The following is a 14829-nucleotide window of genomic DNA, read 5'->3' as shown; positions in this document are numbered from 1 at the left end:
ATTCCATAATGACATATATCTATATTATAATGTTACAAATAAATCTGTACAAAATTAATTCATGTAATTAAATATAAACAAAAGTAATTTAATAAAGAAACCGGCCTGATATGTATTTCTGGTTTACACATATTTAGAGTTAAACATAGAAGAGTTAAATTTGAACTATATTATACCAACAAATTTTCAATAAAAAAAATAGATTATATTTAAAATTTGATGCTCTGCCATTAAGTAGGTATAGAAATTTCATGAATTAAGCATCTTACTTTTGTGTGTTTTTGAACTCGCATCACTTTTTGATTTTTCTTTTAAAGACTTTGTTTTTGAATTGGATCTGTCTAAACATATTTTAAATGCATATGTAATTATTAATATCTAAAATCTTGAATATGTAAAATATCAAAATTGACAAAATACAGTATTTTTTATATAAAACTTATAAGTTTTATATCAATATTTAATAATTATACGCGTCTTTTTGGTACTATAGGACACATATTTCACTTTACACAAGTTACACTTTAAAAAAAAATGCCGAATATGTTATTAAATAAATATTGTTTTTATATATTTTAAATTATTACACACCTAAACAGTTATAAGTTTCTTTTTGTAATAGGGGAACTCCAGAAAATAACTTTATAATTTCCTCCTCATTTTTTTTTTTAATCTTTTATGTTTATATACAGTCTCCGCTCTTTTAATTTTTTCTGCATCATTATCTTCTAAATTTTGGGAGAATGCCGTTTCTGTTCTTTCGAGAAACAAAAGTCGTTCGACTGCGTCTGTGTATGTCCCTGAATAAAAATTATAGAGCAGTATATGTAATTAAAAAGTGAAATTTCAATATGCGATTAACTAAAACTTATAAATTTATTAAACTAATTGACGTTCATACTTGATTCGCCAATGATATCCACATTATATACAGGCCATGACTCTGGCGCTTCAGATTCTGATTTCACGGTATCACGAAATAAGTCAATATATTCATTAGTATGTAAAGTAGAAAGAAATGGTACTTTCAATCTTTTTGTTTTATTATTCCAACGTATCCATGTTGCAGAAACAATATAAATTTCCTTCTTTAGTCCCTTCTTTCCTCGTTTAATAAATTTTACTATTTTAAATCGATAAATCATTTCCTTAGTTTCCTCAACTTCACTGTCAGACATCTTTAAATATATTTTTCAAAATTATATTTGTAAGAATTATTTAATATTATTTATCTTAATTGAATAAAATATATATTAAATAATATATTATTTAAAGTTAAGAAAAATATTTTTTATGAATTAACAAAATTAAAAGATATAGATATTCATTAATACTTACAATGTACTTTTTGTCTTTTTCTTCTTATTTTTTGTTAAACAGTAAGCAAAATCGATATGCTTATGTTTAATTTTTTCTGTAGTAATAATGTCTTTAACGTACCTTAAAGAAACTAACAAAAAAATAATGACATGTTACCTTTTGAATAATGATAACTGTAACGTGTTTCTTTTCAAAGTCGGCTACTTATAATAGTAATTGTAGTAGTAATCTTCTTAACAGATGTAACTATTGCAGTTACGACAAAGTAACTTTCGCAATCTTAATTATATTCATGCTACGTTTGCGATACGTGGCGTCTTTTTTCTCAGATTTAAATTTTAGTCAGACTTTGTGTAAAAGAGACTCTCTCCTGCATAAAAAAATTTTACGGGAAGTATTATTACAAATACTGGGAGAAAAAGATGGTTGCAATTACTATAATTTAATTATATAATTTCTAGTTATTTTCGGTGCAATATTTATAGTTTAAATCATGCAAATTATAGTTATAAGGTATTATTACTGTGCAAGTAATAGACAGATGTCAAAAAAGTTATGTCACATACTATTGTGTTTGCATTTACTGGACAGAAGTCCAGTGTGTTTATTTCATTTTTACCATCCATAATATTTTACTAAATTAATATTTAAAATTATTTTAATTTATCGTAAAACTTTTTCATAATTGGTAAAATTATAAGCATAAAGTTAAATTGTTACAGCAGCAATAACTTCTAATCATAAATTACTTTATCATGCAAATAGTCACAAATATTGAACACTTTTCTCTCAGTGACAATAAAACATAATAATAAATAATAGTGATAAAATAATTAGTAAAGCAATATGTCCAATCTAATACTCGGTTATACTTTGACACAGATCTTGTAACACGAAACTTTCTCCTGCATAAAAATAATTTTTTGATTTACACGATGGCATAACAAAGTAAATAATAACCCAGCAAACGAAAATAAATTCAAATAAATAGAAAATTACAGTTTATTTTGATTTATGCAAATTTATTGGAATCCCGAAATATTTTGGGATTCGAGTGGATTGAAATGGATTGAATTACGAAATACACTATTCATCATTTTGAATTCGGATGGATTCATTATATTATTTTTGAAGTTGTATAAATTCGAAAAATCTGAAGCGCAAATTTGAAAGTGTCGAAATAAAGTCTTCTCTAACCATTTCAGTTCATCTTCGTTTGTCGTGAAAGGCTAATCTACAATATGCTATTTGCTTTTTGTTTTTAGTTTTTTTGACTATCACCTTTTTTGCCTCTTCGCGCTATTTTATCGACAATTCTATTTCTTGTTTTTTGTCTGTCGGAGTTTTTATCTCGCCAATGTCAACAAAACATTGTGAAAAGGCCAAACGCAAGAAACAAAAGAAAGAGCACATTGAAATTGATTAACCTTAATAAATAAGCGTGATAAAATAACGAACTGAGCGACCTGTTGCTCAATTTAATAGTCATTTATACTTTGTCAGATTTTGTAAAAAAAGAAATTTATAGGAAAATTCCAGCAAACAAAAATAAATTAAAAATAGCAATTTATTTTAATTTATCCGACTTCGCGCTTTAGAATCTCTGAGTATTTTTAAATTCAAACAAACTCAAATGAATTGAAATGCGAAATGAGCTATTTATCATGTTGAATTCCGGTGAATTCATATGTTATATTACTTTTAAATTCAAATGGATTTAAAAATGTCGAAATAAATTCATTTTTAAGCATATCAATTCATTCTCATTTGCTGGAATGATTTTATATGACGGCATAATGTAGAGTAAATAATAAGTAAGCGTGATAAAGTAATGAACTCTGAGCGATCTGCCGCCACGAATCTGACAATCGCTTTATCTCGACGGGCATTTGAGAGCCTTATCTTTTCGTTTTTCGCGGATTTCAGGTGACGATTAGAAGACACGATTTAATTCCGATTTTATTCAAGTGCCACAAGAGCCAATCTCAGCCAAGTATGAGACGCTCAAGTATACGCAAACGCGGGATAGAGAACCAAGGGGGTAACCACTAGTTAAAATGTTATCCCAGGATTACATGATTTCATATGATTTTATGATTACATCTAATTGCAAAATGATTACACGAGAATTTCGTAAGAATTTTATAATGATTCCATATGATTTCACCTGATTACATAATGATTTTTCGTGATTGCATATGTAATTATCAGATTTGTTGTGATTAAAAATGATTTTATTTGATTAGAATCATTATTACTGATTTTTAACTTTTCTCAAGTAAAATTAAATTGAGGCACAACCATACAGAAAATAGATATGCACTCGATTGCTGACTTTAAGATTTTATTGGAGTTCATAACAGTTGGTAAAAAAATCTTCTTAAAAAAGCCGTCATAAAAATTTTTGATTATTTTCATAACGATTACGCATGATTTTCATTAATTGCACAAAAATCCAAAATGATTTCTGCTGATTACATATGATTTCATTGTCATTTCTGGTGATTTCATATGATTTCATTATGATTTCTGATTTCATGATTGCATCTGATTGCAAAATGATTACACGAGGATTTCGTAAGAATTTCACAATGATTTCATTTGATTTCATCTGATTACAAATGATTTCGTAAAGATTTCATAATGATTTCGGGGACACTGATTATGATCCCGCGATTACATGAAGTGGTTACCCCCTCGTAGAAAACACTTTCCTTACAGGGATCGAGGAGAAGATGGGTGGGTTGCGACGTAAGGAGTTTGCACGTTACAAATCAAAACTGTATTGTGTCCCTACGGGTAGAAGTATAACGTTACATCGTTTTACATCGATCTTCTCCGCGCGCGCCCGCACGAGGAGCTTCCTCGCGGGAAATACTACGCTCACGCACAAAGGCCAATGAGGGGGATATACTCGACCGTGCTTCGCGCCGCGATCGATCCCCGCATTATTTTTTTAACAATAATTGCCGAGGGTATCGCAGGCCGGTGTTATCGGGTGGCGCGATCGCGTGGGCGCGATACACGCGTTATCGCGATCTCCGGATCGTCCCGACGTGCTCGGGAAATCATTTGCGTCGAAATACTGATCGCGGACGCTTCGCCGGCTATCGTTAGAGCGGATCGGGTTTATTTCAATCTTGCTCTTTTATTTTCAATTTTTTTTTTTTTCTTCTTTTTCTTTATCGTACAAACACCCGTTGATTTACACAACGTTGATCGGCCGTTATCTCCGGCCGGCGCGATTACCGTTATTGACTACGAAAAGCAGGTACGCAGGTGAAAAACACATTATCGACGCGCGGATCCCCCTCCCCCTCCCCCCACCTCCCCCCGGTGCTAGAGAGCGCGGTCGGTTGTTAAAAATTACAAGCATCGCACGATTAGATAGCGCAACACGAATCTGATTAGAGATCATTTATCAATCGCCGCTTATCACACACGGAACACTTATCGGGAGCCTTTAGCGGTGCTCATTGTCATTAAATACGATCGAACTGGGTAGGGGGCGAGTCCGCGCTCCCGGATTGATCTTATCGGGTACACGGATACAAATCATTTTATCGCTGGAACTTTTTGCGTCGTGATAGGCTGCCAAGTCGTACGAATGTCGCCCTCCTCCTCCTCCTCCTCCTTCTCCTCCTCGTCGCTTCGACGCCTCGAAAAACGCGAATAAGGACGAAGCGTACCCTCGGGACGGCCGCCGCCGCCGACGCAAGTGTCCGAAAGTGTTTATTTATGTCACGCGGGGAAACGTGATCCATAACGTCGCCGTACACACTCTCGTATAGGGCAGGTCCCTAAATCCCAACTTTCGTTTGCCCGGCGCAGGAAAAAAAAACAAAGAAAAGAAAAAAGAAAACAAACGACGCTCCGAGAAAACGAACGTCGAGGAGTACGAGCGCATACGCTGCGATCACATGATACGTGTGTGCCTATATGTACAGATTTAATCGTACGTTAAGCCTTATACCTTATTGATTAACTTAACTAACTATGCTCATACGCATGTTCGTGAAAATCTAGGACAACCTCGAGTGAAATGTATCACTCTCGGGTAATCTACATGTATGTACACATCCGCCGTTGTAAGCTATTGTATGCTATTTTACGCCTGGTTCCACCTGTACAAACATCTAATCGACGTTTCGGCCGCTGAAAAAAGAAAGAAACAAAAAAATCCGCGCGCGTTGCCGCCGCAACGTTGCTGCACAACGTTTAATGAAAACGGATAATTGCACGGCAACGCGGGGCGACGCGGCCTAGGTAAACGCACGACGTTTAATAAAATTACGCCGTGACACTGGCGCCTCGTAACTTGGATGTTGCGAGTGCGATTTACATTTCCACGGTAAACGTTTAAAGAAGAAATTACGGCCGTGAGACCCGCAAGGTAATTTTCGCCCGAGAATATTCTCTACGCTTTTCCTGCGAAGCCGCTTCCGAGTATTTTTTTTTTTTTTTTTTTTTTTATCGCGGGAGTCTATAGGAATCAACATATTTATTCTGAAAAAGACGAGCGCGTCTCGTCTCGTCGAAAGCGCGTGGAATTTCGACCGTACTAAATCTCACTTACAGTCAGATAGATTCTCCGGTCACCGAGTTGACGTTTTGTTGGTGAACGAGACCATCGCTCGCTGCAACCTGAATCCCGTTGCAGCCGAACTGACAAACGAATCTGGAATTGCGGATCGGAATCAAGGATCTGGGATTTAACGCGATATAGAATACTCTGTTACACACGCTGCCCGATAATTATTGATACAACGCTCGTAAATAGGTAGTGCGGACTAACTGAACAGATAAGTCTTGTATTTTGCGATTTTCGCAATAATTACCCTGTATAATTGTACATGATATCGAATAAATACTGCGATATTTTAGAAACGTATCCACGATATCACGATATTGTACGAATGTTCGTACAATATCTAGAATATTCTAGAATATTCATGCGATATCTTGTGCTGTTAGAAATAATGAAAAATTAATTTAAAATTTGCAGCCTAGAGTTTCTTAGTGCACAGCGAAACAGTGGGAGGAGCGCTCTATAAACAAGCTATGCACGAATGACACACCCCGTATGGAAAGAAAATTGTATTGAGAACCATTCAATTTCTATAGTAACTTGATTGGTAACTAGTGGCGATTACGAGCGTGAATAGTAATGGAATAGAAATGTCCCATAATACTGCACTACGACTATTCGCGAATAGTTCTGAATAGTAACTATTGGCGACTACATAACTGAATAGCAATTGAATAGTAAACTGGTCATGTTTCCCATAGTAAAGAATCGTAATGTCCCATAATACTACATGACATTTCAATAGTTCCTTTCCACATGGATTGTTGTTTATAGAACGTTTCTCCCGCTACCATAAACACTAGACGCTCTTTTGTGATAAAGCGCCTGATTCGTAGATCTTTATAAATTAATTTCTTGTTAATTATTGCAAAAATCGGAAAATGATACCGTTTGGTTTAGTCCGCACTACCTACTCGCGAACGTTGTGTCAATCAATAATTATTAGACACTCTGTATATTATAAATTGCGACGTCATAAAGCACGCAATTTTTAGGAGGGACGCAGTAATTCTACGATATATAATTTAATTAATACTCGTATTTATCACGGATACACTGTGCATTAATATCAATGCCGCTGTTGGATATTAAAAGCGTACAATTAGTTCTCCCGCTATCCACGTGGGGCGAAACTTGTAAAATTTAACAACAGCACAAAGTGAAAAATTCTAAATTGATTCAACGAGTTTTCTTGATGGCACGTATTTCATTGGCTCTTTTCTCGTAGTATTTCAATTAATAATCGCGTAATATAATATAAAATAAAAAGGACTTTTGTAGAAATTTTATTAAAAATACGTATCGCATATACACACGCACATACACACACGCGTACACACATGTACACATAACTGGCTGTATTTTTAAAACAGCGTCATTATTAACAAAGCTAGAGTCAAGCCAAATATCATATCACATTCAGTGAATTTAACTTCAGCTTCAATATTTACTTTGCCAGTTTTAATACGAAATATACTACAACTCTGACAGAGTATACAGAAATATGTGATTCATTAATTATTTAACGTAGAAAATGCTGAAAAACACTTCTGAAATTTCACTTTTTAGGTCGTATTTCAGTGACAACAAAAAGAAGAAGTAAAATGACATTTTATAGGCCTATGTTATAATTCAGCATTTTATTTATCTGCTTTTAATGAGACAAAGCGTACGTCACTTTTAATCCGACAAAAAATAGACGTGCACGATTTTGGTATTCCGCGCAAGCTACTGGACATTTTGCCTGGCGAAACCGAGTGTTCGAGTCGCTGGTCGATCTTACCTTAACGGCAAAGAATCATTGGTTCCCTTTGAGTCCCTATTCAAAAAAATTCATTGTACGAGCGAGACAAGTCCGCAATTTGTAAAGTTTGCCTGCAAAGCTCAGAGAAAATCTTACAATTTATGACTTGACAATTTCCTGCAATCAAAACCTCAAATTTGTCAACGGTTTCCTTTGAGCCCAAACTCCGTCGGCCTCTCCCGTCATCAAATATTTCCTAACAATCCCTAGAAGACGAATCAGAACACGCGTTCGATTCGTCGTACGCGCGTCAGTCGTTCATCGATACATTCCATCGCAGTAACATGAGCCAAAGAGCGGAGGACTTTGTTCGCAGAAACGATACATGTGTTTCCAGCGCGCCCTCATCGTCGTCATCGTCGTCGTCGTCATCGGTGATGGGAAGGTTCAGCGTGTCGCGACAGCGAGATCCGCTACGAAGCCTCATGGACATGTCAGCCGTGCTGTTTCGAGGTGCTCGGTATGTTCGGGTCCTGCCCGCTGTTGGTAGAATGATCTGCAACACACGGGGCCTTGAGCGATCCAGGTTCCCCTTCGAAATGATAACATTACGCGGCCGTCGAAAATATAAATAAATGAAAAGGGACACGGCGTTTTCCCTTTTTCCAGAACAAAGGTGCGACAAGCGAGGCTTCGTTTTATAACACTCTGGTAAATCCCATACAGTACTCTCTACATTCTTTGGAGTGGAATCTCACTCTTTTGGAACAGAATCTCACTCTAAAACAGTGAAAATCCGGCCATTTGGCTGGATTTCCAGTCCAACGAATTTAGAGAGTGTAGAATAAAATATAACATTTCAGTAACATCGCAATAACTTTGCAACGTTTCAGCATTACAAGAAACATCGCAAAGTGATCTGTTTTGTACCTGCGCTATACAAGTCTGATTATCAACCATGAGGAACGAAGTAATAATTTTACACTGTGGATGATCCAAATCAGAGGATCGAAACGTCTGTAATAATAATTGCTTGTTAATTACATTAATTCTCACACGAACATCTTGTGTTGGCTTGCTCTCACGGCATTAATTCATATTTTGATTTACTTCTTCAGAGGCTTTCCAATTTTAATTTTAAACATTGCAAAGTTATCGCAACATTACTGGAATATTGTGTATGCTGTATGACAACCAGTGCACGTTCGGATAAACCGGTCCAAACGAGACAGAGCAAAGAGAAAAAAAAACTTTCTTTAATCGCGACTTATCATTTACAGTTTCTCTGCGTTCAACGCCGTGAGTGGCGGAGGAGTAAGGATCGACACCTGTGTGGGTGGACATTTCCTCGAAACGATCCGACAGGTCGGAGAGGCCGGTCTTGGAGTGTCGGCCGAGGATATTCGGTAACGCGTTCCTCCTGCCGGTCCTTCCGCTCGATAGGAACTCCTTCGAGTTGTCGCCGTTCTCGTAGGAGCCGCCCGGGGTGACCGAGCCGCTCGTCGGGTCGCTGGGACCCTTGTCACCGGACTCGTCCCCGATCTCCTCGGGGCCCACCGGTCCCGCTCGCCTCGGCGTCAGCATCCTCAGCACTGCAAAGATACGCCAAATCCTGTGTTTGTACTCGACGCTCCGCAACAGACGTTTCAAATCACCTGCCAGCGATTTCAAACATCCTCCGATTTTACGTAAAAGAAAAAAAAACGATTTTCTATTATTCGAAATCCTCGATAAAGCCTAAGGTTTTCCGTCACTTTTTACTGACGTTCCTTTCGTACGAAATTTATTGTATTGTTTTACGTATCTTAAGTCGTAATTAAACTAGAGAGCGAGATTAAGATAGGAATTTAACTAATCAGGAAAAGGAAAATCAATTTCAAGTTTAGTGAACCTCGCTCTGAATAATCAAATTCCAGTCCAATCTCAATCTCTAGTCTGATTAAAGTAAATGCGATTAGAGAATTAAATTAACTTTTATTTTTGACGTTGCTATCTTTTCCCGTATTTCACGTATTATAATTTACGTAGAAAAGATAAAGGTATTCGTGATATTATTAAATCGATATTTAATGATTAGGTAAAAAGATTAAATATTCAACTAAAAAAAAAGAAGAAAAAAGAAAAATAACAGGAATGAAAGGATAGAAGTAGAGTAGCTGCGGACAGTCTCATGTATATCAACATTACGGATTGAAAATTAATAAAGCTGCTAATTAAGCTTTGATGACCCAGAGTTATTAATTAGATTCCGCAGACTATGGCAACTTGCGGTTCGAGAAGGCGTTAAAATCTTTGAGATAAGATAATAAAGTCGATTGAGATTTATAGTGACATGGTACAGGCAATTTTAATGCATATTTCCCTTATGCGTGACACAAATGCACGGCGTTGAAATATGCGCAGTTGATTAAAGATACCTAATTTCTTCATTAACCGCATCTCCAAGATTCGAGAATCACGACTATATTTTCATGGCCATATCGAATAAATTTTAATTAGAAAAGATACGAAGCTGATAACCTTCAATTTATTTTGTTATAAATTATTGTAAATTATAAATTTTGGAAACGGCAAATATCACGTACGTTGTCTTAAAACTAATATACGCGTACTGAAAGCGCTTTATCTGATTTAGCATTGGCGCTTGGTTCTTCGTTGCGTTGTGCACAGCTCCTATTTACGCTATAACGATTGTTTAATTTGTTAATTACACCGTGGCATTTTAATTACACTTTGTACTTTACAACACGTGCACATGCGAGATCGATCGTGAGAAAGTACAGCGTTGTGCGATTCGAAAATAAAGACCTACGTATATTGGACACGCTGAATAATGAGAAATACATTTCAGCATCTCTACACGATATTTAACTCAAAAGGATTAAAACACACACATTCGCTGGACCTCAATTATACTCTCAATATTTCTCGTGAAACGTACTATATAATTTATTTTCTTGCTTCGAGAGAGATATAAAGTCTGTTTCCACAAATCATTTTCATGATAAATGTCATGCAAATGTATAATGTATACACACGAAATAAATTCCGGAACAAGGTCAACAATATCGAATAATACAGTGTTTCACAACTATCGTACAATAATTCAACAGTTTATTTTAGAAATAAAAGCGTAAAAAATCTATACGAAACGTGGAAAATACAATAGTTTTTGAATCGTAATCGATCAGCAATAGCCAATAATACTCAGGCCCGTAGTTGCACACAAATGCGGAAATGCGCATCGTTCTGACATCTGTTACTGACTTCCACAGTTAATATTGATTTTACTGCACAACTGACTATTAATAGTATCAGTTATTATTATTAGAATTATTAAATCTAATAGTTTTACACTAAAGAAACAAGATTTTTTGCGTTTTCGACGTAAAATGTGATAATAAAAATTAATTTATTGTTATTTCTTTACTTTTCATATCTTGAGAAGAGTGAAAGTGTGTGATTGTAATAAATCAAGGAAATAAGATTAAGAAAGATTAAAAAAGAAAAATAACAATTATATATCTTTATATTAGAAACGAAGAAAATATTGCTTTTTTGAAAGAAACATAAGATATTTTTTCTTATGTTCCATAATATTAATACAAAAGTTCGTAGCGTCGTTTAAGTAAAATTCGATGTTTAAATATTTAGACCTAGATTTATTTTACTACAGATATATCTCTATAAACTTTTGTTCCAACTTAATATTTTTATTTTCGATTTTAATAAAAATTTAATTCGTTAAAATAATATGAAGAACTTTGGCTAATGTTCGTAGTCAATACTTACATTTAAAACTGTTTTAAAATATCATAAATCAATCACAGAGATTAACATTTTAAGACATTACTTAAGAATATGCTAATCTCTTAAGACGCTCTCGAAATAACAATCGATTTTTAATAAATCTGCCTTTATCTTATTTCCATAATTTATTATACTCGCACAATTTCACTCTTTTCAAACACATTAAGAATGAAAAAATAACAATAAATTAATTTTTATAATTACTCTTGTTATGTAAAAAAAATAAATAAAAATAAAAACTCTTCTTTTTCCAAAGAAAAACTATTACTATAATAATTATTAATGCTATTAATAATCTCAGATGTATACTAAAAATCAATGTTAATTATAAAAATCAATAACAGGCGACAGATCGATGCGCGCTTGAGTGTAATTACAGGTCTGAAAGCGCGAATTCTAAGTATTATTATTGAATATTTTTGATCAATCATAATGAAAAGACTATTATTGTCTCGACATTTTCGTATTAAGATTTTTTGCTCTACTATATCTGTAAAATATGTTAAAATAATATAATGATTCTGAATCACTTATTTTCATTTTATATGTTAATATGTCAAGGTAAAAAAATATCTTTTGGGAAAGAGAACGCGCAAAACTTGTTCTGCAAGATTCAGAATATTTATATAAATTTCTTAAAGAATTCCTGAATTTCCAGACAATTTATTCAAAGTTTCAAATAAGATTGGACTACTTTCCAATGCAACTTTGAAATTAATGTATTATACTTTTTAATGTTTCTTAGTCATACAATCAGCTACTTAAGGAGGTTTTTCAGTATTTTCACGTTATATAAAAATTTGATCAAATTTTGAGAATGTACGCGTAATTTTATGATTAATACATAAACATTTCTGAATTTTTGCAAATTCTTTGACCGTATAATTCTTTAAACTTAAAATACAATTTTCTAAAATAGCACAGTCTTGAAAAGAGAGTAATTTAATAGCAAACGAAATATAAGAATTTTGAAAAATTATATCCATAAAGAAGAATGGAGTTTTAAAAGAACGTTTTGGAATTAAAAAAAAAAAAACAAAATTTCATATTATTTTCATACAAGATTGTAGAAATGTTTATGAATTATATAATTCTTTTTAAATATGACGTCACACTAGTGAAAAAATGGCAGTGACGCTTACAAAATTATAATTTTTTTCCGTATCAATATTTCTATAATAATATCAAAAAATATATTTTTTTGATTATCGTTTTTATCGCTTAAATTTCATTTAGTATTTATTATTTTAAAGACGACAATGACAAAAATTCCTTTTTTAGAAGATACATATAAATGAAAAGTCAAGTCATGTGACTCCGCTCCACTTTTTTAAGCTGGAGAATTTTCTGCAGTTTAAATATAAGTTCGAATATTATTCATGTTAAATTTAAAAATATATTAAAATAAAAAAATATGAATTAAACATAATGATCTGTTCGCAATACATGGATCTAGCTCATCGGAAGTAGAGACATCAAATGGTGAGATTAAACACACAACGCCAATTTAGAATGCTATCGTGTCAATAATTTTTTTCATAAAAACTCACGAATTACACGAGAATACACGTAAAAGTGTATGTTACATTTGTCAATGAACAATTTCGCAATGTCAAGAAAAAACTAATCAAAGAAAACAATTTTGTCAGAGAAAGATGAAATTTAAATTTAAAAGTAAGCTTTCAAAAAATTTTCATGGAGCACTAATGAAACTCACGATTTTCAAGAATAAAATATTAATTCCCTAAAAATATCAGATTTTCCTGGTAGTAAGCATCCTGGATAGTAAACTGATTTTTCGCGAGCACTCACCTAAATGCTTCTCTCTCGATCCGGAAAATTTCCGCACGTCAACGGACTACGCGAGTTTAAGTGCCGCGACGACCGGCGACTGATCTAAAGCACCGCTTAATTTCTTCGCGAGCCGGCGGGCGGCTGCGAAGATCTTTATCAGCTTTCTCACGAGGTTTGTGTATCGATACGTGTCCCATATCTACTCCGAGATTCCGGACTCTCGCGCCTCGGTTATCGTGACTCACGATGGCGACCGTAGCGTTCGCTGCGCAAAATTGCTGTCTCGGAAGGGAGATCGAAACGGATGAAGAGCCCGAAATACGTGTAATCCGCTTACGACGGACGGCGCCGGTGCGTGTGTCGTATGTACACTGTGTACACAGCTGACGAGAAAATGGTTACGTCGGAACTACTCTCGTCTTCATGAGCGTCGATTATCACAGAGTTGATCCTTTCATTAACGAAAATTTGATTCGAGGTACCGCTGTCTGTTTTTCTCATTTTCAACATTAAACGCTTCGATAAATTTTACCGTGTGAGGCTCCTGTGCTGAAATTTATTCGAAATTATATAATGGGGGAATTAACCTACCAAACACAACGTTACATGTAACGTAAATGTTAGTTGTAATTTCCCACTCAACAATGTAACTGTTATATAACGAGTGTGTTATATAACAGTTACATTGTTGAGTGGGAAATTACAACTAACATTTACGTTACATGTAACGTGGTGTTTGCTGGGAAATGACGTTGCTTGTTAGCGAGCATTGAAAACTTGATTTTTAAAAATATCTCGAATTTCATAGGTTTACGTCGGGAACTGTTAATCTCGCGAGAGATCGTCTACAAGCTCGTCGAAAATTTCGAGATAAAGGAGGGAGAGATAATTCTGAGACACTATGTTGACTATGTACGTGCAAATCTAAATATTGGCATGTATTTGTCGACTGTTAAATAAAAACATTTCGACTGGTATCACGATAAGGAATCACTCAAGTTGCAACGTTATCGTTTTCACATTATCATATTTGCGATTTACATCACGTAATTTTACGTCGGTATGGAAAATATCTCAATACAGGTGATCCCAAGTCCGTTTTCCAGTGCAAAGTCTCGTGTCCCCCCCATTATTAATCACTAAGCCAACCAAAAATATGCTAAGGACATATTTCTTTTATTTGGACTAATAAAGAAATCAACTATATGAATTAGTTTTATAAGAAATTATGCATTTTGAGCCTTACACGTTACAGCATGTTATTGCATATATCACACATAAGTGCGTATTTTAGATTTTAACATATTTACATATTTGGCCTATTCTTACATTTCACATTGTTTCCTGATTTAGATTTACAATTAATTTTTTCTAATAAAATAATAAACAGAATAAATTAAATTGAACTTTCTTCTGGATCTTAAAGAAAACTTTTTTTTTATCGGCGTCAAATCATCGGACGCGTTTTGCCCTGAAGAAAAATTTAGAAAGAAAATGCACGTCCTTTTCGTTTTTAACGGAATTTACCAGGGCTGAGAATCTCTCTCAATTTTTTACTCTTGGATTAAATCTC

The 14829-nt window shown here is 34.3% G+C and overlaps 1 protein-coding gene across 1 annotated transcript in view; it reads right to left on the bottom strand.

Moving 5' to 3' along the window:
- Positions 1-2423: 2423 nt before the first annotated feature.
- LOC105196288 overlaps positions 2424-14829 on the bottom strand; it is a 28322-nt gene continuing 15916 nt past the window's right edge. Inside the window, exons 3-4 of the mRNA XM_039447764.1 lie at positions 8981-9244; positions 2424-8208 (exon numbers count right to left, since the gene is read on the bottom strand). Of these exons, the coding sequence (XP_039303698.1) occupies positions 8147-8208; positions 8981-9244 (326 nt within the window). The 3' untranslated portion in view covers positions 2424-8146. The remainder of the gene's footprint in view (positions 8209-8980; positions 9245-14829) is intronic.

Source organism: Solenopsis invicta, chromosome 4, assembly GCF_016802725.1.
Source record: "Solenopsis invicta isolate M01_SB chromosome 4, UNIL_Sinv_3.0, whole genome shotgun sequence".
Classification (NCBI taxonomy): Eukaryota; Metazoa; Arthropoda; class Insecta; order Hymenoptera; family Formicidae; genus Solenopsis; species Solenopsis invicta.
The sequence above is the reverse complement of the archived record's forward strand: the minus strand, read 5'-3'. Positions and strand labels throughout refer to the sequence as shown.